The sequence below is a fragment of the Strix uralensis genome, chromosome 1, assembly GCF_047716275.1.
Source record: "Strix uralensis isolate ZFMK-TIS-50842 chromosome 1, bStrUra1, whole genome shotgun sequence".
NCBI lineage: Eukaryota > Metazoa > Chordata > Aves > Strigiformes > Strigidae > Strix > Strix uralensis.
The window spans coordinates 137,959,559-137,986,086 of record NC_133972.1 but is presented as its reverse complement, the minus strand read 5'-3'; the positions used below and the strand labels follow the sequence as shown (position 1 = coordinate 137,986,086).

General features: G+C 40.0%; 1 protein-coding gene across 1 annotated transcript in view; it reads right to left on the bottom strand.

The window, feature by feature from the left end:
- Positions 1–26,528, bottom strand: part of SULF1 (sulfatase 1) — a 65,555-nt gene that overhangs the window by 36,096 nt on the left and 2,931 nt on the right. Inside the window, exons 2-4 of the mRNA XM_074893899.1 lie at positions 23,361–23,600; positions 11,380–11,531; positions 9,169–9,338 (exon numbers count right to left, since the gene is read on the bottom strand). Of these exons, the coding sequence (XP_074750000.1) occupies positions 9,169–9,338; positions 11,380–11,531; positions 23,361–23,600 (562 nt within the window). The remainder of the gene's footprint in view (positions 1–9,168; positions 9,339–11,379; positions 11,532–23,360; positions 23,601–26,528) is intronic.

The following is a 26,528-nucleotide window of genomic DNA, read 5'->3' as shown; positions in this document are numbered from 1 at the left end:
TTTCTTTTCAGTTTATAACAAAAATGCAATTCAATATTAATTTACTGTTTAGATACTGATGTTTTTAATATGTGCATTACCCAAAGGTACATTTTCCCCACAGAAATGTTTATGTGTATTTGTCCTTTTGTAAGAGGTAGTACTGAACAATATCAGAACATTGTATACCAATAACTTAAAGTTACACCTTTGACCAGTCCTTCATTTAGCTTTCATTTTTCTTGACATGGCTGTATGTGACCAAAGAATGGTGAAAGCTGTTGATTTTACTGTATCGTCTATCATACGTATAACTTATAACTATATATTCTGAGGCTGAATGGACAACATAATAGACTGATAGTCAACTGCAAGAAATTAATGGAGTCCACATTTTAATCTGAGACCATTTTTGAGAACTTAGGTAGAATTTGAGAAGTACGTATGTCTCTAGTACCTACAGCTAGTTTTGACTAACCTACGTAACCATTAGCATCAAGGGAAAACAGAAGTGAGACAATAATATCACAGGATTTGTGAACCTTTGATTGAGATTTGGAAGTATGGAAAGGTTAGCTCCCTGCTAAGCAAAACTAAACAAACTAGAATTCCTCTTCTGATGGAAATTGTTTTATTTCAGGTTGAAAAGTCAAAATATTTGCCATTTCCCATGATTGAACTCTGATTTTTAAAAAGAATGTTTATACTACCACAAAATTAATGAAATTGAGCCCAGGAGTACAGCCCTCTAGGTTGTTCTATAGCCAGCAGCCCTAGCAGATGGAGCCCTAGACCCTGAAGAAGCAATTCTTAGGAGGTTTGGTCACCTATCAGGTATTAGGCACATTGACAGAAAAGAAGGATACTTCCAGTGCAAACTTTCCTCTGTTTCTTTGGAAGATTGTCAAACAAGATGTTTTCCCATGAAAGAGCTCAGTTTTGATTAATCAGCATTTTCCAGCAAAAGCCTACTTTTTTTTTTAGGGGACTCCTGAGTGTCCCTGCCATGGAGGGATGAGGTGGCCGTGAGCCGTACTCAGCCAGCAGTGCCGTGACAGCCTGCTGCTGTGCCAGGAAGGAGAGCCAGCTGCTGAAACAGGCTCAGGTCTCATGTTCCCAGGCCATTGTCAAAAGCCTTCTCCACATAATGGATAGTCTTTAAAAGCAGCACTCAAGGGTTTAGCAGGATGGTTAAAACCTTTCACAGACACTTTCTGAATGCATTTTGAATTTTCTGGGTGAGAAACTCAGTAGGCAGAGAGTGAGCAGAATTTTCCTTCCAGACAATTCAGGGAACAGGACCTTCTGTGAAATATCCACTGTCAGTGGCTGATGGGGAAATGTGAAATGGGGGTCTAAAGCGAGGAGAAAGGGTACTAGGGAAGAGACAGAAAGGAATCAAAAAACCCCACAACTTGTCTGTTGCACAACCCCACAATTGTACAACCCCTCTTTGTTGTGTCTTGCAGAAATCCACCAGAACGGCACTGCTTGCCAGACACAAGACCTGACATTGCCCTCAGATCTATCTATGGGTTTTTTGGGTAAAAAATCCCCAAACAAATGCAACAGAGGTGAATTCTGGGGAGAATATTGCTGATTTCTGAACACCTTTCCAAGCAGACAGACGTCTTCCCTGTCAGTGATAACTCTTTCTCACAATAATTTTTCTTGAAGCAGTAGGAGATATTAACTAAATATTCAGCTGTTATAAGCCCCTGAAAGTCATCATGGCACAGTCTGTCACTGTTTGTATTCTTTCATTTTTTGGGAATGGCTTTGCTCTGTATTCACAAGTACTGCTGTAAAGTAACACCAACATCTACATTTCCTTGATTCCTCTTAGCACTGGGAATATAAGACTGAAGAAACGTACCGTGTCTTCTATTACCTCTTCTCAGCCATGGAGGCTATCTTGTCTTGAGCATGTTTGTTGATCCATGATCAGCAGACAGTGCCAGGAACCTCATTATTTTCAGGTTGTCCATGACCTCTAAGTCTGGCAAGGAGCTATGCTCAACTGCCTGTCAGTCTTTGCTGGACTGCCCCTGAACAGCTCAGATCCTGCCCCAGAGTGCAGTAAGGAGCAGTTTCTTATTTCAAGGTCATTCTTGCTAGTTGATCACAAATAGCAAAGCACTTAAACTTCTGAATGTGTGCCCGGAGGCTGACTGAGAGTTCATTTTACATGTTACAAAAATAGATAACATGAAAAAGTGCTCCCCTTCATGTAGGTCTGTTCTAAAATGACCAGCAACATACTACATATATATTAAACCTGTAGAGAGGGTAAGGATTGAGAGAGCAAATGATTACTCTACTAAAAAGCTATAGTATTTGTCATTCTTATAAGCTATACTAGCTTGGACAAATCTAGATCACTCAGTGGCTCACTTACAGTTGTCCAACACATACTGTGCAGAACTTACTACACAGAGACTTGTTGGTACTCCGTAAGTCTGTTCTGTCACTGGGCAGGACACTGGAAGATGTCAGGTTCATAAGATTTCAAATTCATACCCCCAGTTTAACTAACAAAAAAATCCCAAATAAACAATAACAAACACTGAAGCCAGTCAGGCACATTTCCATACACACATTGTCACAATGAGAACAATAATTTACCCTGAGATTTCGTAATCATTCATCTATGTGAATAAATTTACAGAGAAATCATCCGATTTTATGTGCACAATTGCAAAACCTGCAAAAGTAAAGCAGTATTAGCCATCTCTGGTTTTAGATTACAGTCTCCTCAAGAAAGGAATGACTCGTGAACTGGGTTCTGTTAGCAGCTAATGTCTCCGCATCAATGTGCATTGTTGCTACATCATGGAAATTGCATTCACTGTCTATCACCTGTTAAAACTGCAACAGGAAAGCCCACAGTGGTGATAATAAAGTGTTCTATAGGTTATGGAAGGAGTAAATATCTATAAGCAGTAGTGCAATTTTCTCTTTAAAAAAAGATTCACCATGAAATCTATCATTTATTTACCTGCAAGCATTGGTGCAAATAGATACTTAAGGTTATGTTGAGAAGAAAGGAATTATATTAGCATCCAGCTTTGTGTCCTGAATCCAAAAGGCTTCAATAACCTTCAGTTACATGAACAATCAGCATTTCATATCACACACTTTAATTACTCTTACTGACAATGTATTTACTATATTTGTACCTTTAAATCTGAATTTCAAAATAATGCATCTTATTTGACTTCTAAGGTACCACAATAACTTTAAGTTAGACAAGAAATAAAAAGCTCAACAATCCAAAACAACAGATGCTCCTACTTGAGGACCTATTGAAATGGGGTCCTCCAATAGCAGATTGTTCAGAAATGAATTACTTCTACTAGCAACTGAACTGCTTTTTGTGTGATATTCAATGAAACAAATGGAATACAGCCCTTCTGCAAATCGTTATTACAAAAAGATATTTTACAGGTTAAGAAAAGAATGGGAGATTCAGCTTGGCTAATGCTGTTTACACAGTTGTGGTGTCTGTGTGGAAAAGAAATAAAGCAGAGTACAGCATGTTTTAAGAGCTCCCAGAATTCAGTGCAGCTTTAAATTAACATTTGTTTTCTAAAAATTTGATCTAAATATATCCATGTCTGTTACAGATGGGTTAAAGTGGAAAGAAACAAACATATTTACAAACATTTGTTCAATTGCTCATACTAAAGATCTGCATTTGCCTCTATTTACAATGTCCCAATTCCCTCCTGTTTCTATTCAACAAAAGAAAATTATGTTCACAAAAATGCTGCCTAAAAATGTTGGTTTTGAATAATTCCATAAAGTTCTTAGGGGTTTTTATCCCAAAAGTGTTTGGCTAATCTTCTGTTTGGATTGGGAGTCTTCCAGTCAGTGAAAATAATACAGTACTTATATGCCCCAGGAACATTTTTGTTTCATAAAAATAAAAGTCAACAACATTTTAAAATAATATCTATGGAAAAATCATTGTGAAAAATGAATAGTTTTTGTACAGAATTAACACCTATATTATTCTTTGAAATATGATTAGCAAACATTGCATCAGTGGTCATGTTTCTTCAGAAAAAGTGTAAATAAACAATGGAAGCAAATCCTTTGTTTCCAGGGAAAGTAGACTTCCAGGCTTAGACACTGTTCTTGGAAAGCAGGAAGCGTAGGTTCTGGACAAAATGAAAATTCAGAAAAACATGACCAGTGGCATGGTCAATATTAAAGTGAAGTTGAATTTCACCATTCTGGGTCTACTTTCACTGCCTTTTAAAAGGGGAATCTTAAACCCAGGGATATCTATATATCTGGGGATGTGAGGTATGAAAGTTTCACTCCTGAAGTGTAACACAACTATATTTCTGAATAAAGAAGAAAAAAAAAGTTGTTACCCATTAAATGTAACACCTTTTTATTTTAGGAAGAATAATTTGTTGCTGTTGCAGAAGATAATTGGGTAACTAAAATCTTACCACGTTCCTGTATTACACTATTTCTTCTAGTTCTGTTTAAAGTCACACTTGCAATGATGTGTGTGGTGATTTTAATCATTTATCTCTAAGTCAGGAGTCTAAGCAGGCCTCAGGCCAGCAGTGATAAGACACAATGACATGTCAAGATTTATTACTGATGCAGATGTATGATCCCACACTAATGGGTAAGTGTCCACATTACAAGAAATACCATCATAACTGGCAGATGTTTGAGACTCAGCCTCAGTGACTAGAGGCACCCTGAATGCAGTCATCTGACACCCCAAATTCACAGTTAAGACTGTTCTGGGGATCCAGAGGTGTAATAACATTGCTCTTCATGCTTCACTACTGCAAAGACACCGCTACTGCCAGACCCGGTCATTCAGCACCTTTCATACTACCTTTAAATGGAAATTTAAAGGTCTGCCTTTCATATCATCTACCTTTTCTCACATTACTTTGGGAAGCTTTCCAATCTCTTCCCAGATACCATTTCTAGTTGCTCCTTCTAAGATATTTATCCTGGCAAAAGAATTGCTTCCAGGTAATCATAAAATCTAGTTGTCAGTCCTACTGCCAGCCCAAGGATCTTTAACTCAGCACAGCCAGCAGTGTTTCAGATTTCCATTTTTTACATTCTTCAGTAAACCTGCCTCCCGCAGATTTTTGCTTCTAATGTTTGTTTACTTCACAGCTTATAAACAGCTTAGGTCTGATTCACAGTTCCCCTAAGGCTGGTTCCTACTGGAAGGTAAAGGGAAGTTAAAGTGCCAGAGGCCCTGAGCATAACTGAGAATTCAGGCTTTCATTAGAACATCCTTTGAGTCAGAGCTTTCCTCCTCAGCTGTCTGATGGAACAAGATTCCCCTGTAACGGCTGCCAGGGACACCTAGAGAGCCATCTCTTGTGTCATAACTTCATATTTAACAACATTTCCAAAGGTCTAGCAGCCTCACTCCCTGACAGATGATGTTCATTACCACAGCAAAGACCTATGTATTGCTTTCTTCTAGTACATCTTCTCCAGTCCCATTTTCTTCCACAGAAATAACTTCTGGGCATAGCTAGAGTACATGCATTAGTATGATTTATTTTCAGAAAACATATCACTCATTATGGTGATAGCAGCCAGCATAAACTTTCAGAAATATTTTTAGGTGTCAGAAATAAGACATATTTTAAGGAGAGGAGAGGTGGGAGAGTGGGAGGGAGAGTGGATGCTTAAAAACAATAGAGAGTGTCTGCTGATTGCAGTACAATATAGTCTGTGTTTCATGTTAAACTGGAGCTAATGACAATTAACAAGGATCTCTTAAAATTAATGATTAAACAGTGAATGCATTATTACATTTCTTGTCCTTGTAAGACTTTTCATGCCACTCCAGCAGGCTGTTTGTGCTAAGGAGGACAGGACTGTAAGGTAATGATGGTATGTAATTTTTCTTTTTCTTTTTGGCTTTGATGGGTTTTTCATAAACCTTATGGACTTCGTTGCTGCATTCGATTTTCTTCTTTCCATGTTAAGTGGGGAAATGAGACCAACATACACCCACATTTGAGGGCAGGACTCTCCCTGAACTGGAGCATTTCCTGTCATAGTCACTCCCCTCTTCATATGTGCAAGTGGAAAACTTCTAAACAAACTTTTGGTTTTTAGAGTGGTGTTTTTTTTTTTTTTTTTTAATGTATGAAGCGTGTATTTCAATCAAACGACAGGCACTTTACCAGCAAAGAAATGTCAGGTAATTTAAGGGTCTGCTTCAGCTGCTGTCCTTTTAAGCAAAACTTCCCCTCACATGTGGTTGACAGGCTATCTTAATCCTTGGTTTGTAGGTATAACCTTCCATCTCAGTTTGTAAAGCCAGCAAGCAGCTTTTGACCTGATTTCCCTTCTTTGTTGGAGGTAGGCGTTACAGTAACATGATATAGCAACTACATTTTTAAAAACAAAATCCAAGGTCAGATGGCTGTCACCCAAGGTCAGAAAGAAAGAGATTCAAATGGTGCTTGACCACCAAGGAAGAATACCTAAGGGTTAAATGTTCAAATTACACAAACCTTGGCAGGAGGGATTTTATTGTTCTTGTTCTGTGAAAACAGGGAGCACCAAATATTTCTGTGAGAACTGAACTTCTTATACATTTTAGAGCATGTTGCTAATATTTTTACTAGAGAAATCAGTTATTTGGAGGCCTCAGCCACCCAAATTGGCAGTTTATCTTCAATTTGTCTCATTTCTTAGTCTGCAGACTGAACATGCAGTCAGTGCAGTAAGAAAGACATAACAACCCAGCAAGGATCTCTTGAGGTCACTAGAGAAAAAACACTTTTCAAGAAGGTTGCCAAGAAATCAACAACACCAGAAGACAAGAAGAAGCACAGCTGAGTCTCATATTCTGGGCTATTTCACAAGTAGCCTAGCAGAGCAAGACCCCAGCAGTCCATGCAAAGGAAAATTAATTTACACAAGTACTCAAATGAAACTAAGCCTGCAAACAGATAACTAGGATATTCGCTTGATCTTTGCAGGTGACATGCAACATATATAAGGTGGAAAGATGGTTAAAATTTTGGAGACTGACTCATTGGTTTTAGCAACACAAGTTAGAAAGCAAGTAGGCTGAAAACACCAAGCAGTAGTAAGTGTCAGGAGCATGATAAACCAGTGCAAGTTCCTACAAGCACTCTTTTATCAGAAGACAGTGAGCATGGAGCCTAAAATGAGTTGATTTGACCTGGGGAGAGGTAGGGTGAGATACAATGATTCAGTGCTTTTCTTCCAGACACGGTCCCCACAGCTAAGCGGAAACAGTTTGAATCCTCCCCTCCTGTATGATGGATAGTCCCCCAGCAAACAGGATGGCTTGCCTGAGGCCAGGCAATCTGTGCCACTAAATGGGAAGCAATCTGTTGAACAGAGTGAGAACAAATAGATAGAACTCTCTTGCTATGAAAAGGGGTGATTGAAAGAAGACAAGGGAGAGGTCCATTTAGTTTGATGTAGTGACTATTCATTATTCCTCACAGGAAGGGAAGTAGGGGACACCACTGGCATGAGCAAGCTCCAGGTTTAGAAGGAAAGAAAAGGTAGTCCTTTGTCCCCGATGCATGGGGTGACACTGTGGAACTTGTTGCCACAAGATGATGGGGCTGCCAGCATGGTTCAGAAAGTGATCAGACTGATGCAGAGAGAATGGGGCACAGTGGCCTGGGTGCTTCACCTAAACTGGTGATTTTCAGAAGCTGAAAAAAGAGGGAAAAAGAATTTATCTTGGGTTTTGTGGTTTTTTTTCCCCCCTCTAGGCGTTCCTTGTTGCTTTCTGCTGGAGCGCATAATTCAGGACGCTGAGTTAGAAAATTCATACAACCCAGTATGACAGGTTTTATGTGTTCATGTCTATCTTATTTTACCTTTAGGACATGAAAACGTGATAATAATTCTTCAGGATGATTACTTGAGAACCAATTTCAATACAAACTAAAATATCAATTCCTTATACAGGTAGAAATTACCCTGAATATCTAAATAACTATGAAACATTGTTGACTGGTTTGTATCACTTGCAAGTCTAGTCTCAGAAATGTGGGATTGTTGAAAATATAGCATAAGAAATATATAGTTAAGAATGTAAGGTCAGGGAAGGTATCTAGAAAGTAGCAGCCAATAAGAGCCAATAAGAGGATAAAAAAAATACAAACTAACAAATATTTAACTATGTGCCATGAACAGCAAATCTTTTTCTGGCCCCAACTAGTCATCAGTTTATGCATGCAGTTTATGTAGTAACTGCTACTCCTTCCAGTTTTAAGGTAGTTAATGTAACTACAGAAAATATCTCTGCATGTGAGCTACTGCAGAGTTTCCAAAACGCAGTTTGTAGACCAGTGAGCTTTCCACTGTGGGATGAAGCTGATTCCTCCTTGTTTTCAGAAGCCAAATCAATGTACAATCTAGCTAAAATAATTCATTAAGTTTTCTTCTGCATGGAAAGAGGTGCAAAGACATTGTTTGAGCACAAATGGAAAGAGTGGTCTACACGCCCATGGTAAAGACAAGGGCAATGAAAAGATTCAATAACACTTCACTATGAGGAAAAGTACCCAGAATATTCAAGGTATAAAGCAAGATGTGGAATCCAGGACTATCATCAGATTTCTAATTGGCTTCAGTCCTAGAAACAAAGTGAAGGGTTCTTTTTTTAGTTATAGCGTAATCAAAAAAAAAGATTAAGCATGTTATTTAAAAATGCAGTCTAATAGGATATTTTGGGAATCTGCCAGTATCTAGTCTATAAACAAATCTGGTGCACTCAAAACCTACCAAAGGCTGTTTTTACTCTCACTGCATTCAGTTAGTTAGAGCCCAGGAAGCACATATCTTAGAGCAAGACGAAGGAAGTAATATCTTTCCAACAGATCCTGACCTGTGTCTACATATTTTCAGGGTATTGTAAGAAGCTGCCCTTGCAAAGCCAAATACTGACCTTTTAATCTCCCACAACTTCCCAGGAGGAAAAGAGCTTCTCTCTGTTTTAATAATGGTCAGAGCTGTCACTCTCCTCCCAGAAAGGAGCTAGCATGGCAAAAGAAACAAGCAAACATTCACCACTTACTGTGGGTTTCTTGTATTTGAATTCTCTATCCCTACAATGTCTCCGTAAACAAATACCTCACAAGAAGCAGATACAAGGAGTGGGTCTGACAGGGTGTGATTTTGACTTACATATGCTGTGAAGCGTTGGGGTAGAGCTCTGAGAACTGTGGTGCCGAATCCTCGGGGCCATGGGGCGCAGCGTGGCTGATGACCATCATTATGGGCCTATGGGGATATATCCTCTTAGACATTCTGAAGTAATTAATGCTCTCATTAGTGATTAGGTCTGTGAAGTAGTCCTGGAACATACGATTAACACAAAGCAAAAGTTACAAAGTGCATGATTAATTAGATCACATACTATCATGTTATTATGTTATTTTCAAGTCCTCATTAAAGCTCAGATCAGGAAGTAAAAACATACCATCAAAGAGCTGTATGATTTGAGGGAGCATAGGGGAAACTGAGCAGTAATTACTTTCTTAAGCAGGCGATGCCACATAAAATGAGACAGTATTTTGCAAATCAGATACAAGAGAAGGCATTAAGTAAATATGATTACTAGATTTTGTAATATAATGCTAAGTAACATTTAAAATGACAGACTACACTGACAAATATATGTTTCTTGAATTTCACTGATAAAACACTTTCACAAGGTAATGGCTCCTAACTGCAAGAGATCATTGACTCTTATGTTGGTTTCCTGTTTACATAAATATTTCTTGCATCCTCTTTGTTCAGAGTATACTTTTACATATGTACAAAGTGGAAGAAAGCTACAACAGGCAACAGATCACAAAAACCTTTATCAAAGAAATTGCAAATGTGAATGCAGGGAGCAGTTGAATTCCTGCAGGCTCTGTTCATTTAATTGTGCAACTTTAAGCAGTGCAGCTGCTGAGATTAAGGTTGTGACTCACTAATAAACTGGCTTAACCCACAGCCAAGGTGGCAAATGGAAGCCTACAAGGGGAAGGGAGGAAATGGAACTAAGAAAAAAAGATGAAAACTTAAATTAAACCACCTGCCACCTTGGAGTATTCACTGTTGGCCTGGAGGTCTAGTATGAGCTTCATTGAGAAAGTGCTGAGATAATGTTTGTAATTTCAAGCACTTCTAGGCATGACTAATCATATGTTGTGGATTCAAGGCCCCGAACAGCTGCAAAAGCAGAGCCTGAGGGACAAGTTCTGTGTCGCATGTCCATGCTAGGACAAGTCAACCAGCTGTGACCTCCTCACTCGCCCGCTCCCTGTCCCCCCTGCCCCTTCCCCTCTCCTGTAGCACACTAGGAGTACATTCGGTATCCCTGGCTGCTACAGTCCCTTCAAGGATGTGGAAGACACAGCGAATGACCTTTTGGTTTCCAAAACAGGTAATGAGCACGAGGCACCAGGGTTATGATAATTTCTGGGTTTGTGGTCTGTTCAAGTTAAAGGCCTGTATGACTGCTCTCCCAAAGCATCCATTCCCCTCCTATTTCCCTATTTATTCTAGCTACATATGCAGGGTGTGTAAGGAATGTATAACTAACCTATATTCTTTATTTTCTTTATTTTTACTCTATATAAATATATAATCAGTATCATGTAATTTCTACGGGTGGGGAAATCAGAAACAGGCATAGTGAGCTTCCAATAAAATCTCATTACATGGGTCAGAAACCACAGCTGCAACATCTGTATCATCTTCCGTGAGCTACATTCTGTGGAAATTCCAGATTGCTTTCTGCAGGCTGGAAAGTCTGCGATCTATGCTCCTTAGCTTTTCTGAGAAACTTCACGGCAGTGGGCAGGTCACCTTGGCATACTTTCCAAACTTTGTCAAGAGCACAAACAAGCTCTGAAGTTTTCCAACGCCCGTGTTCTCGCGCTTATCTCTTCTCGTAGTCATATCCGGAGTCTGACACCACAGGCGCACAGCCTTTTTTGCTGTGCACTGCATAATGGAAAAAAGCCTTAACTAAGGTTTCTTATGTGGGTAATAACTGACAACAGTCAGGTAACTTGAAAGTTCAGTAGTGCAAGGGCCACAATTATTTTGGGGAAAGGCCTTTAGTTACTATTTGCTTCTGCCACAGAATCATCCCTTTCCAGTAGAGAGAGGGAGGGAGGGATAGAGCAAGAAATCACCAGGCGGCACTGAAGAGCCCTTGGATACTTTCTTCTGTTGGGCAATATTCTAACGTAGAAATTGATCTGCAATGCCCTGGAGAGAAAATGACACCTCAATTTCTTGGTTGTGGTTGGTTAATTAATTAATTATCTGGTTAATTAATTATCTGAAAGTTATTTTTATATGGATTAATGATGCGGAATTTATATATCTGGAAAATACCTTTGCATAATCAAATCCATGCTTCTCTTTGTTACCATTGCGAGAAATGGTGTAATTATAGAAGCGAGAGTTCTTCACTAATCCAACCCACTCTCTCCACCCGGGAGGGATGTAGCTGCCATTGTATTCATTGAGGTATTTCCCAAAAAAAGCTGTGAAGGTAAAAAAAAAAAAAGAACACACACACACACACATGAGGCTTTGCAATCCAAGTCTTTTAGTCAGAGTCAAAAGCATGCATGAATGAAGAAAAAATGTGTTAGAATGGGTCAGAGCTGCTTATCAAAAATCCTTTTATACCTTAGAGGGTTTTGAAATTAAAATAAGTTATTTCCAGAGTTTTTATGAGAGCTGAAGACCTTTGTGACTTTAGGTTTTCTTCTTAATCTTTTGGAATCTAGTGCTCATGTGAAATATTTTCAGGTTTTTTTTAGAATGAGTATGTTTCTCTTGGTTTCCACTTGAAAATGGAATAAGAACTCAGTGCCCAGAGGAAACATCTGAGAAGCACCCTGTGATTTTAAGCAGGTCCTGTGATGTTTTTGAGCCTAGCTTCTGGTTTTTGAAACTTGGAGCCTGGCAACCTGGCTATGTTTGCTGGTTTGATAAAAGGTCTGGGAAGTCCAGATCTCCACACTGCTGGGCCATGTTTGGTAGAACAAGAAGCAATCCCCACCCTGATTTGCTGCCACAGCTTCTCTAAGGCAAAACTAATGAAGAGACAAAGACTTGGAAGTCAAGTATCTCTACCTGGCCTGCCAAACTAAGTGTATATTTTTCCATTGGCTCCAGGTGACAAGTCAGAACCCACTCAGACTGAAACTTTCAGCCTTTGTCGTCAGGCCCAGGGGGGTTTGCAGGTGCTCCTGCCAATTCCTCTGGAAGGAAGTAAAAAGAAAAGCAATCTTACCATGCAGTGGGCTCCCAGCTATCTGGGAGTTGTGAAACACTTATAGCAAAGATACATAGACACCAAAAGCCAGCCAGTGGGCCTTGGGAAGGAGGATTAACACTGGCATGTCGCCCTGGTAAATGCAGCCACATTGCTTCTAGGGACAGATGGGTATGGAAGCTCTTTAGCTGCTTGTATGTGGTCATTGGCCTGGATAAAAAAGTCAGTTTGGAAGGCTCTGCCCTGCTTTTCTACTGCCTGTGAAGTGTGGTGACGAAACACCTGACTGGGTCTGAAACTTGTGGTTTTAGGGATTTATTAGCTTCAGCTCAGTCCCAGCAGGTTACTAGGGTGTCTGAGTAACTTCACTGTTTGCATTTTTAATTTTCTTGAGGTTTACAAGCCCATGGAGGGTCACCTGTGCCAGCGGTTCTGTCATCTGTGTCCCCAGCAGTCAACAAGTGGTAGTCCCAGTGCTCACAAAATAAGACACCCTTGAAGAGGAAGGAATGACAGAGACCTCTCCCTTCCCAGGGACAGAGCTCTTCTGGGCGGTAGCTGCCCACCTCACTGCATCCTCACGATGCATGGCCCTGGCTTGGCCAGCCAGGCCTGCCTACAGAGAGCTGCTGCCCAGCAACACTTCCTGGGCTGGGCTTTGGGACAGAAGCCAAACTCCTGTACTTGTTTTCTACTAGGAAATGAAGTCACATTAGAAAACCTCACATTCAACCTAGACACATTCAATCTAACCAAAAAAGCACATTTGTGAAAGGGCTTAAGTAATTCAGATCTGATTGATGTGTGCATGGTGAACTTCTTGGGAAAACTGGTGGAAAAATCAAAATGTTTATAATTAAGACTTGCCTGAGGCAACAGAAAAATAGTGCAATCAAATCATATAACTGCCAAATGTCACTAACCAGAGATTACAGTCATATATGATACTTTCCTATACCATGTGGAATGTGACATATAAACAAGTCCTACAGACACTAGACCAGGCTTCCAACTCTTCCTCCCACAGCTGTCGAGAAAGCAACCCAGCCTTTCTCCTTTTTTCTCCTGAGGCCAACCAGAAGTCAAGAAGCTTGATGTGAAGAGGGTGACTGTGGGGAGCAAAGACGTGCCCAGCACTATTGCCTCCTGGAATGGAAACCATACCTTTCCTCTAAGGCAGCCAAACTGGATTAAACTCTCAGAGAGTCAGGTGTCCAGGGAAAGTGTAAGGGTAAAGACTGAAATACTGTGGGAAGGAAAGCCAAGGAAAAAGTAGAAGAGGAAGAGAATTCAGAGAGAGACAACAGTGAAGATAAGTATGGGAGAGTGATGTGACCGAGAGAGAGGAAGTATTACCAATCCAAGCAAAATCAAGGACAGTCTGTGGTTATAGGGGAGATTTGATGTCAGCCCTCCTGAATACCACCCCAGATCCATCAGCAGCTACTGAGTGACCTTGGGGAATGTCCTCGTGTTGTGCTCATCTGTAAAGGACTGCTGCCAGCCTGCCTCCCACAAAGATCAGAGGCTTTTAAGCTATGAAGTGGAAGTTATGGCAATTTATCATGTAGGATGGTTTGATAGCCCCACCTATAATTAAGATTAACTAATACTGAGAGCTGAACTCTGCTATTTATGGTGTTGCCAAACTTCAATCATTAGTGATGATAGTTTCCATGCTATCTGACTCAGGCTGCATTTTGCTCTATGGAACATTTTAGCCAAACAGCTCGTCAATTTCCAAGAAAAAGGCTAGGGAAAAATAAATGGGTTTGCCCATTTGAAAAATCATTGGCAAGCTTTTCTCTAAGAAGTTCTAGTGTCTATAGGTTTTGATGTAGTGCCTTGGTAAATAACAGAGGTGACTATGAAAATGTGTCTCAAAATGGCCAAACTCTGAAAAACTGTAGCAGAGAGATGATCAGGAAAGAGTTACTGCAGCTTCTAAGTTTAATGTAACCATAGAGTGTTCGTTTATGGACCTGAGAAAGTCCCCACAGTTTCAGTTTTGGCACTAAAACAGTCAGTTCCTTTCTCTCCTTTTTGATATTCAGGCATTACCTGAGAGAAAGCCACCAGCACAAAATGTAGAGATGAAACTATCTGGGTCATAAGGATGAGAAAAGATAAACTGAACTTAGAAGAGGAAAGGGAGGCTTGGAGCTGATGGCAGCCAATTCATCTTGGAATTTCCTTGCTTTAGATTACTTAATTTTCTAACTTTAATAATGTTTTTTTAGCACCCCCATTGGCCCCCTGAACCCCATATTTTGGTGCATGTTATGAGACTGGATTGACAGCTTGAACCATTCACCTTTGTGTTGGCAATGATTTAGTATTTATCATAAAAATAATCTCAGAGCTGTCAAGTTTTAAGCAGCTCCTTGAGTGACAGTTTGCAGAAATAAATGTTTCCCCCTGTTGTAGAATAAAGCATTTCCCATATCAAATGTATAGCAAAGCCCTGAATACTGGTAGAAGCAGCGGTAGCTGTGATAATGGATCACATTTGCCAAATTGCTTTAACCAAGAGTGGTTTGCTGGTCAAAAGCTCAGGAGGATAGGAATAATTAGACAGATGAAGGGAAAAACCAGGTTTTTACTGAAACACAAGAGTTCAGTCCTTTCACCATGGGGTTTTCTGAGTACCACTGAGTATAGGATAGTGCAAGTGAGTCAGAGCTAGAGCCTAGCACCAGCAGTTACTGTCTGGCTCCTCACACTCTGAATGAAGGCAGGTCCAGAGTAAAAGAAAAGCACAGTATTGTCCATGGGGCCAAATAATAATCAGCAAGTAATCATGATGGGTGTCCTAGTTGCTTTTTGTTAACCAGAGGATTGTAAACAGTTAAAGCATTATGGAATATGTCATGGAACTGGCCAGGAGCTGACACTGTGATGTGCAAATGTTCTTGCTGTATCTTCACATGCTTGGCTTGTAGAGTCAATCCACATTCTCAGTTTAGCTATAGCCCAACACTTGCTGAATTTCCCAAGTCTGAGTACTGACTGGAAATGCTCAGCTTTAGGAGCTGCTTCTATACAACAGTTACAGAGTTTCTGCTTGTAATTAATAAAATGGAGATTATGACTCAATGGGTAAAAGCCTCATTAAAACATAATGCCATTTCAAGGGACATCTTTTCATTATTGTGTGTAACAGCCCTCACAGGGATAACAGGAAAGATAAATGCCGATTTTAGCATTTTAATAAGACAGTTTTTATCTGCATTCTGACAGTTTTGCTAACTGTTCCCAGGACACATTGTTATTTTGTAATCACATGTAGAGTAGCTTAGTATATCAGAATAATTGTATTCTATGAGTATGTTCAATTTAGTTTATGCAAACAACAACACATGGCATGGTGAACAGCTATAAAGACATCTATGTGTCTCAGGAGTGGCTGCATAATATACATGTTTGGTACCTAACTTGAATAGATGCCTTAATACAAGTTTTTGTTTTTCCTTTAGCAATTAGCTAATGATTCCTGAATTGAACTAAGAGATCCAGGGGGATGCAATGGGTGCAAGACAAGGAGAATTTGACCCAGGGGATCTCTGGAGTTTGAAGCCAGGATTTTTATAGCTGAATGTAGTTCAAAATCTCATAATTCCCAGTACTTTTTTTCACAGTATTTTCTAAAAGCATTTATGACTAACGTTTACAGTATTACACAACAGAATTAGTCCCCTAACTCTTGTCAGCATTAGTGGATTAGTGTACAGGTGAATTGGGCTACATCTACAGGTGAGACATCTCTGCACTTCTGCAGATCAAAGGACTTATATTATGTTCTACACCCTTGTTATTTGTTGAGGCTTATGGGAATGTTTCCGATTTAAAACAAGCCCAAACTTTTAAAAAGGCATGCTACCGTAAGGTTTAGTCACCGTGACCCAGACAAGAGCTTTAAGTAGACAGCCCACTTCCTTTAACAAAGTCAGGAAACCATTTACAAGAGTTGCGAAGTACTGTTTATATGACATTTCAGGGCTGACACACAGTGATTCTGTGCTTCTGGGGACAGAGCCCAACAAAACTGCAACTTCCGGATTATTCCAGTAAATTCCCCCTTGCTTTCTTCCCATTATGCAAGCGATAGATTTAAACCCAAGAAGTTTGATTTTTCCCTTCTGTTGAAAAATTACAGAGGATTAGTGTATCACGTCATTAAAGTGCAGAGAGCCAGTTCAATATGCCAGCACTGCCTAGGAAATGAAATAAGCACTGTCTCAAAAATGCAGTGAGGAAACTGAGGCACCAAGAGGTTAACCTTCAGCTAGACCTAAGTCACGCAGGAAGCCTGTGGCATTGCCAAGAATATTATTCAGATTTCACAGTTCCCAGTCTTGTAACTTAACCACAGCAGAAAACCTCAGGTTTTCTACTTTTTCTCCAGCTTTGTGGGTCTTTCCCAGTTGCTGCCAGGTTTACCATTGTAACCAAAAAGAGCATTAAAGATTTTATAACTCAGCAGTTGCAAAAGGCATTAGCCTATAACTTGATATAGCAATCATTAGCCTGGGTGATGTCTTTAACAAAGCTTGTATTATGGGCCAAGCTGGTAGCACTTTCCAGTATTGATGTTGTCTGACACTTCTCATTATAAGTCCCTGTTTTCAGTTGCTTATAACCTCCTTATACTTGGACTGAAATTTTCCACACTGGATGTCTGCCTCAGGCTGAATTTTTTGAAACTTCTTAGCCCGAACAGTAGCCATCTTTGAGAACTGCGGTAATGGAAAAGGAATTATGTTTAACATCTGAAAAAAATTAGCTTTCATTTGATAGCACTTCCATGCTCTGCACTAAGAGCACAAATGCTGTCAAAGACATGATGGACTCTCTGTCAAGAAGGCATCTTTTATCATCCTGGTGAAAATCTGTCCAAAGTTTGCCCAGTTTTGAAAAAAAATCTACAGTTTGCATGTGCTGGAGATCTGGGCATCTTGTGACTTTATTTCCTGTCCACCTGGGAGTGGTGTCAGTAGAAGGGAGAAAGCTGATTGAAATGCAGAGGGCAGGTGGTGACCACACAAGGACAAGTAGTTTGGGGAACTTCAGGAGATCCAACACAGGAGCTGAGGTGGAGGGGGGGGGGAAGCAGTGGGGTCTTGGGGGCCCAGGACTGGTAGTGTCAACCAAGAAACTGGACAGTGAGTGCAGAAGGGAGAAAGAAACTGACTGACAAGTCAAGGGGGGTGGGAGAAGCAGATTTGCTAATCAGGCTGAGAAAGGAGATCTCTAACAGTAAGTGGTGGGAAGAGGACCTGTCTGTCAAGGACTGACCAGACTCAGGAGGGGAATGAAGGTGGGAAGGACTTGAGGACAGACAGGCTGGGGGACAAGGCTCAGAGCAGAGGCCAAGGTGAGGTCTTGCAGGGCCAGAAGACTGGGATGAGAAAACTGTAGAGTGGAGACTGCTTCGCTTAACGGGGTAGGATGAAGGAAGCTAGAAGTGCTTTTGGACAGTGGGGAGGACACAACAATGCCTGAAAGGACTCCTGAGTATCACTGGTACCTTTCTTTCAGCAGACATCTGAAAACCTACAGCTGCACCCTCAGTCCCTCTATATGTGATAAAAACCCACTCTGCTTAGTAACTCAGTAAGAAAGCAGTAGAGTTTTGCAGTGACACCCCAGTCCTTGATGATGTGGATGTCAGCATCATGCCACTTGATAGAACTGGTCTATCTTTTTAAACCAAGGAAATTTGACCCTCCAAAAAAGAGATATGCTATTATGTAGTTAAAAACTATCATTTGGCCACATGAACAAGAGATATGAAATAGTTGCACAGACAATGTTCTATCCAGATTTTCCTAGATGAAGCACTTGAACGCATAAACTTGCTAAAAGTATTTTACTGTTCAGTTTTCTGTGCAATATTTAATAGCACAGAATTCTGGTTTAAGCATAAATAAGCAGACATGCTGTGGTTTTTGATGAGGTCCTGGACAGAAACCAAAAAAAGTTTCACTTCACATGATACCATAAAACTAGAAAATAGTGCATGTTACCCTTTTCAGGTTTCCCCCTCTTTTGCATTTCACTTTTTGTGGACTATTTGAACATATACAGCATATGTCACTTTTATTTGTACATTTCTTGGTTTGACTGAAAGTGCAATTTTATTCTGAAAAGTGATGCATATTTTTAATTATTTAAAATATTTACAAGTTAAATTATGTTTGATGCTCTTCAGCCTCTTTTATACCAATTAAGAAAAAACCTGAATGCTTGGAGGTCTCTCTCTTTTTCTTTATTTTCACTGTAGAAATATTCTGAAAACCAGGACTCATTCCCTGCTCACTCATTTCCACCCCTGTATCATATTCTGTCACCCTCTCTGTTTTGAAGGGGTGCATGAGGCAGGATACAAATTAGGTCACTGAAATGATGCCGATTAAAAGTAACATGTGCTGGCAGCGAATTGTATGGCAAGGTTGTGAACAGGAAACACACTGGCTTTGCCTCCAGAGGAAACATATTGTCTACCCACACCTACAGGAGGCATAGCTTTTGTTCCCTTTATGAAAGATTAACTCTTCCCTGTGTGTCAGAAGGGAATGGTGCACAGTTTAAATACTCCTTAGCTTTCAGCCTCTTGTCATCTTGGCATTTTATTAGTTCTTTGGTCACTACACTAAGAAGTGTACCCGTAAATGACAGATGTCAATTGACACGCATCAGAGGCTGACATGAACTGTTGAACATATTAACTAGATATCAAGCAAGTGACCATTTCTGTTCATCACTACACAGAAGTCTGTGACTAATGTCAAAACATACCATATAGTGACTTCGTAATGTCCAGTCACTTTTTGAGTTTTGAGTTTTACAAATGCAAGCATTTAAGAAGACACGTTCAAGTTGCATAACTTTGCTATGTTACCATTTTTGTCCCATGAAAGGCTGAGAATGCCATTAGGACACTTGCATACATGAATCCTGAATGTTACTCTGATCAGTTGATACTTCTGAACAAGAAATAAAATATTGGGAAATACATCTTCCCAAAGACAATTCTAAAAAATGTAAGCAAATAATTGCCTAATTTGGTGATCTCTATTCTTTCAGGTGGGATTCTATAAGGGGAGAGCCTAGTCCTGAGTTTGCCATGTTGCTGTGAGGCTGTCAGCAGTTGCTGAGTCAGGGCAGACTCCTGTTCTCTCCAGCACAGTTAGGCTGGCTGTGGAGGGCTAAGAAGAGGCAGGATTGGAAGGTAGTATTTCTACAGAGTAACACTAAGTAGGGAGGGCTCTTAATGCATATGCATGTTAAGTGAGGGCAAGAATCTTAAACTTACTTTTCCTACTTGCAAAGGGATGAAACTTCAGCTGGTTAAAATGTAAAATCCTGCAGTATAAAAAGTATGACACACTATTTAATAATAAAATGATTGTTGTACTTCTGTCTCCCAGATACTGGCTGTGCTGCTGTCATGGCTCTGTCTTCTAAAATACTAAGATAATGCTTGCTACTGCTCGGTTATTAAGATGTAGCACAATCTTCTTTTCCTACTAGAGAAAGTCAAGGTTGAGGTAGTGCACTCCTGGAGTTTTCTTTCATGTTTGTGTAGGTGAATGGCAGTGTGAACTGACAGCACAGAAGGGCATATCTGAGAGGCAAGGCTACGTGCTGTAGGGCTGGGACAGAACCGTAGAAGGTAAAGAAAGTAAAAGTCTTCAACAGTACTGCAGGGAGGCCTGAAAGAACAGCAAATAACCAGTCAATACTTGGAAAGCACAAAGCACAATCTCTAACTTGGGCATCTGATACTCTTTAAGGATAAAATTCCTGAATCTGAATAGCTGAAGGAATGTCTACTGACATTAAAAACTATGAGATGAAAACTTCTCAAGCTTTTCTCACAATTTCCACAAAATTTGAAAGTGATTACAGAGTGACACTTTTTCCTCCCATATGAGCAGCTGAAGCTTATGTAATTAAAGCAAATGTCTCATCTCTCTGAAGCTCTCCAGAGTTGCTTTGTTTTCTCTTTCTATTTACTGTGTCTTCCCTGTTATTTCCTACAAATTCTAGTTTAACATTACCAGTTTTGTGGACTTTCAGCAACAAGGAAGCTGTGCAGTTGACTCATTGCTGCATTAACATACAACTTGTGAGTAAGGGAAACTGTAAACATTGAAACAGCCTTAATTGTTCTGGGATTTTTTAAAATTATAATTAGAAGCAAAAGCGATTTTGGTTTGGCAGTGTTGTTTCTCAATATTGTCTGCCCTGTTAACAGTCAGCACAGTTCCTGCCTGTGATTTAGTATAATCTTCAAAAAGGGATGTTCCCATGAAATGCAACGTCTCCATTAGGTTACATCAGAGTAGAACAGGAGTAGAAGAGTAAAATAGAAAAAGGAAAGAAAAAACCATTTTCTTATTTGCCAGATTTTCCCAGTGGGCTCTAATTATGACTGCAGTTTATTAGAGCACATTTCAGACCTCTCTTTAAATGGTCTGCTGTGCTTGCATGGAGTACTTGCGACTTCAGCAGGACTCCCCTCATAAGCAGTTCACCCACATGTGATCAGTTGCAGTATAGAGGGTTTAGTTAAGGCTGTGGCAAGTTTAGACAATGGATGCTTCATAGATGTTGGAAACTATTTGGAGTGAAAAGAACTAAGGACATTATATAAAAAATCCTCCACTCCTTTATTTCCACCAGCTTATATAATAATTTGATGCTATGCAAAAAGTGAGAGCTAAATCCTCATCATTTGAAACAGAGAACCAGCTTGGAGGTATTGCACATTGCCTCATCTGCACTTGAGCTCTCTGGACCAATACCTTATCAGGACTGTCGCAAAACTGTGAGTGGCCTTGGGTCACTCACTTATCTTTCTCTGCCTCAGTTTCCCATTGAAGACGATATTGATTTTCTCTCAAAACATGTAGAAATGCACAGGATAGATACCTGCAGCATCTGCAATATCAGCACAGAGTCACAACTAGTCTATGTGTCATGTAACCACTCTTTTTTCACCCTCAGTTATTCTTGACTCCCAGGTATTCCTGAGTCATTACGATTTTACTAAACTCTCTATCTAGGAAGTGTAGATTATTAGTTGGTTAGTGGACTTTTGATGACTTTAATGAGGCAACACTGTTCTTGAAAAATGTATTGTAAGATCTACTGTTAATTAAGCTGCCACTTGAAAAAATAATTATGGGGTAATTAGAAGGTAGGCTCATCTTACAAAGAGTAAATGGATAAATTCTTTGGAGTCATTTTATTACAGGGTCAAACAATGTACCTTGGTCAGAATTGGAGTTTTATACAAGTATATTCATTTGTTTCCATTTCCGTTTTCTCCTTTCTGCCCCTTGCTAAAACTCACCTACCCCTGACAGTTTTAGGACTGATGTTCTATCTGCCTGCCTTTAGAAAGGGATTTTTTTCCTTTTCTTTTGGCCCCTTTTTCCTTTTCATTTAATAGGGCCAAGTCTGCATTTAGTAGACATCTCTGCATGCCTTCATAATACAAGGCAGTGAAGAAGAAATACCCAAAGCAAGAGTGTTTACCCCCAGAAGGGCAGAGAGAGCTAGTGACAGAGCTATCCAGTTTACGCATGAGGCATTTAGTTGTGCAAATATTAGATGACAAGTCAATAAGATACTAAATTTTTTAAGAGCAGGAAAGCCAGGTCCCACATGAAGCAGCCACAGATCAAGTAGAAAGGATTTCAGAGACATAAGCCATGAGACAAAGCTTATATTTTAGGGCAAACTCAGCACCTTTTCTAGCAGTGATTGTCAATTCTCTCTCCCCTCTTTTTTTCCTCCAAAGACTTGATGCTGACCCTTACTCAGGTTTAGCAGCACTGTACTCACATGGCAACTTCACTGAAACCAATAGAGACTGAAGTACTATTCAGCGCATGTGTCAGAGCCAACACCAGGTCCAAAGAAGTTAAATATTTGTCTGCTTTTGCTTTTTATACAGGATGCAGAAGGTCTCCAGAACTACAGATGCAGAGAGACAGAAGAAAAAAGAGCGAGCTGTCTGTGAAGAAAAGATGGCAAACAGGCAGATAAATCTGAGGCAATCGATGTAGCAGCATTAAGAGAATTAGGACTAGCAGACAGCATGGAGGCATTTGCCTGCTATATGTTTTGAAAACCATCCGTTCTTGTGCCTAAGCCACTGATAGAGACAGATTTCTTTGCTGTCAATTACATTTTAAAGAACGCAGCTGGCACCGAGATCTGTGCCCCTAGTTGGTCCTGTAAAGGGGAGTCTTTGTAGTCGAACAATGCTTCTGGACAAATTACACTCTGATGACCTCACAAAACTCCTGTACCTTGTGAAGGGGAAGTCAGTCTGGAGCCTAACGGGTCTACAGATTGAATCTTAGGGGATAGGTGATGCAGAAATGAATCAGGTTTTACATCAAGCTGAAGCACAGACGAGAGGAATAAGAAGAGTTCTTTGTAGACAGGAAAGGGATCTCCTGACTACGGAAAACCACCAGGAATTTACAAGAAAACTATCAAATCTTACTGGTGCACAGCAAAACAATCCTTCTTAAAGGCATGTTTCTATTCCTTTTCAGAAAATGCAAATGAAATATTGCCCCATGGCAAAGTTTAAATTATACCATTCACCTTGTTTCACTCTCATGACAGGCACTTTGCTCCTGTGAGGTCTTTGGCACCAGTCTCCACCTGGCCCTGACATCTTCTTCCATAACTGTTAGCAGCTGTCCACAAGCAGGCCATAATACTGACCATAATCACGTCTGGAACAGCCAGTTCAGACCCACAATGCCACTAAAATGCACCTCTTTTGCACTAGGTGTAACTACCCAACAGCTTATTTCCCACCTGGGACATCCAAATGTGAAAATATGCTGTTCCATTACAAGTGAGTTTCTTTACATGGTCATTAGCTGTGGATCTGGACCAGCAGGCAGTGCTACCCTCCCTCTCCATAACACTAAACCTCTGCTCTGTAAACCCAATTTGGGACAACAGTTGCTTCATTTTAAGCAGTGATTTGAGACCCATTGCTGAATATCTGTCATCTTCACTTTAAACAAAGAACTACTGTTGATTTGTCTCTTACCTGTTCTATAGCCAGTGTTATTGAGATACACGGCGAAGGTACGTGGCTCATGAGTAGCCTGCCATGAGGGAGAAGAGCAGTTTTCGTTGTTGGTGTATATGTTGTGGTTGTGCACATACTTCCCAGTTAACATGGAGGAACGCGATGGGCAGCACATTGGGGTGGTTACAAATGCATTGATAAAAGTGGCCCCTCCATTCTCCATAATCCTTCTGGTTTTATTCATCACTTGCAAGGACCCTGAAATAAGAGGTACTGATCATCACTGTGCTGAAAAAATTAGTTAGAATATATTGGCTGCTATTATGTTATTAAAAGTAAAGTATCAGTGATTAGCTTGCCTTTGGATATCCATCTGTTCTACTCTGTAGTTTAGGTAATGTTAGGAGAAAAGATAAGATTTTTATTATATAACCAAAAAATATTTTTCAGGATTCCAGAAATACTGAGTTTTTTCTCAGACTTCAAGAAGTTAAAATACAGACTAATCTAGAAATACAATGTTAAAGCATTAGAACTGTATCAAATTTATAGGTCAATAGTTCTTCAAACATGGCTGTAGGAAAACAGTATGTTACACAGACTGCATCATTAGTCAATGTGCCAGTAAAATATGTAAAATGCTGACATTACCAATGAATCTCTTACAATTCTTTCAATTTTATCAGCTAAGATCAGAGAGAGAGATTTGTCAGAGAGAGAGAAAGAGGGAGGAAGAGAGAGGAAGGAAGTAGAGGAGGGAGTGAGAGATGGGAGAGGAGAGAGAGTTCAGTAACAATTTTTCTAGAGGAAAGTTTCTGTGGACATAGGATCAGCATGTTTGACTCCGATAATAAAGCACTGTGCTCAAAATCAGCTTTTGGGGATAAATTTGTATGCAAAAAATATTGGCAAAATTCAGCACCTTTCTCAAGAAATTACATTGATCCAGTTTAAAGAACAAAAACATTTTTTGCATCCTTCAAAACATCTTCATGAACAACAAGGTGAGACAGGCAAGGCTTGCAAATTTCTGACTGCAGAAAGACTGAGAAGCTCCTGATAGGGTCTGTCAGTGTTTGCTGACAGCTGTCAAACTTTGCTCTTTCTGTTACGTGACAGAGCAGAGATTGAGGGGTGAGGGTGAACTGTGGATATGTCAGTATGTGCCCAGGAAACAGGGTTGTGAATTGTAGTACTTGCAGAGTTTTGGTGGTAAAAAGAGGTTTCTGGAATTCTCTTTTTTTTTTTTTTTTAATTGGTTTTACAATTAATTTTGCACAGTTGACAGTTGCAGGTTTAAATCCATTGATTCCACTGATACGATAAGTTTTACTTGGTGGTTTTCTTTGGGTCACTTGAAAATCAAATAAAAACACAGTTTTAAAACAATGCAAGACATGACTGTAAAACCACAAAACTGCCACAGAGGCTCAACTTTAGGTGTAAACATTAAAATCTCACGAATTATCTTACTAGTTAAAGTTAAGCGTACTCTGTTTTGCTTTTTGGGCTAAAGAGTGAGTGCTGAATATGAAACCTTTTGCATCAAAATTATTTGGTTAAAAAAAGGAAGAGGCAGTTAGTTTTTCAGCATTTCCTCGTGCAGTGCCAATGTCTGTGTCTTTAAGGATACATTTAATACCCTGCATATAAGTCACCATCATTTTGGACTCTTCTAAATGCAGAGCATCTGTGTTCATGCTTTCCTAAACTCAACACAGACAAACCCCATGTGTTTAGAGATATAGAGAAGTAGGAGAGTAACTGAGAGGTCCCTGAACACAAAAGGTCTCCATTTGTATGAGTGGGAGCGTTTCACTGAGTTATTGAGTAAAAGTCAAATGAGAGATCATCCTTGTTCTACATGCCTTTATCTCGGAACCTAGGCAGAATTTTTCTTTTTAGTATTTGTCTTGTTTGGTTTTGGTTTTGCCATAGCTCTCCTGTTTTTGAAATGTCACAGTTTATTACTGAGAGCTCAGCTGTAAAGTGCTTCGAGGTCCTCAGAAAGTGCTCTGTTCAGGTACACTAATGCACTGTAACAGCAGCAGAGCTGATGTGCACTTTCATGCCTCTTTACATTATAAATGAATAGCTGTTAGAGCACTTCCTCATTCCTCTGCTTGGTCAGCCCTCTGCTCTTGCAAACCTGCTGTTTATGAGTAAGTTTTTCCTCCAGGTATGCACTTACTGACACTGATAATAGATTTAGCCCCTCTGGAAATTCTGGAATAGACACTTCAAAGCAGGTGAGACTTCCTCATTTGGAAAACAAAACACAAGTAGGAGATAAAACTTGCTGATATAAGTTATAATCCTTTGCTGTCTGTGGCTCTCCTCACAGCTTGTGCTCTTTACCATCTGGCCTAGAGTCTTCAGGGCACACGTACTCAGGTGCTGTCTGACAGCAGGACACTCGTGCTTTACGTGACCCTCAGGAGAACCTGAGGGGAAACCAGATAACCAGGAACAGCCACTTTGGACAAAGAAGTTAGCAAGTTTTGTCAGGCAAGAAATTCAGTGTCAGTTCTCAGTCTATTCTCATATATCAAGAAATATGTTTAGTAACCAAGGTTTCATAGCAAGTCTTAAAGTTGCTATGCATTTTCATCCAGGTGTATCACAGGTGGGCATCTCTACAAAGGGATAGCCAGAGCCACCTTGTCTTTATGAGTTGTACGCAAGGCCCCAGGAAGGTGATGGACTTTCTCAGATCTCAGCACATATCCATGCTTTTTCAGCTCATGTTTTTTAGTGCTTTAGTTCTAGTGAAGATGGAAAGCAAACCAGGCAAATTATGTCTGATCTGATGTATCCAGATGATGCTGTAATCTCTTCACCCAGTGCTGTACTCAGTGGATGGTTTATATGGATTTCACTGGCTAATGCATTAGGCTGTAAACAAGGGTACAGAAAAAAAGAATTGTCTCAAATGGATTTTTCCCTTTCCTTTTTTAACCTTTTCCCACTTCTCTGACATCTCAAAGGCCTCTGAGTTAGAAACACTGGAACTACCAACATATTCATTAGTTTTGACTCCTTTCTGACATTATGCAAGATATTAGTTACAGTGAGGATTATAAGAGTGATTTTGGGGGATCATGGTTTGAGTTACTGATGTGTGCAAGTGATAGAGAATCTGGAGGACAGGGGAAGAGACTAAAACGTGAGCAAAAAGTTGGAAAC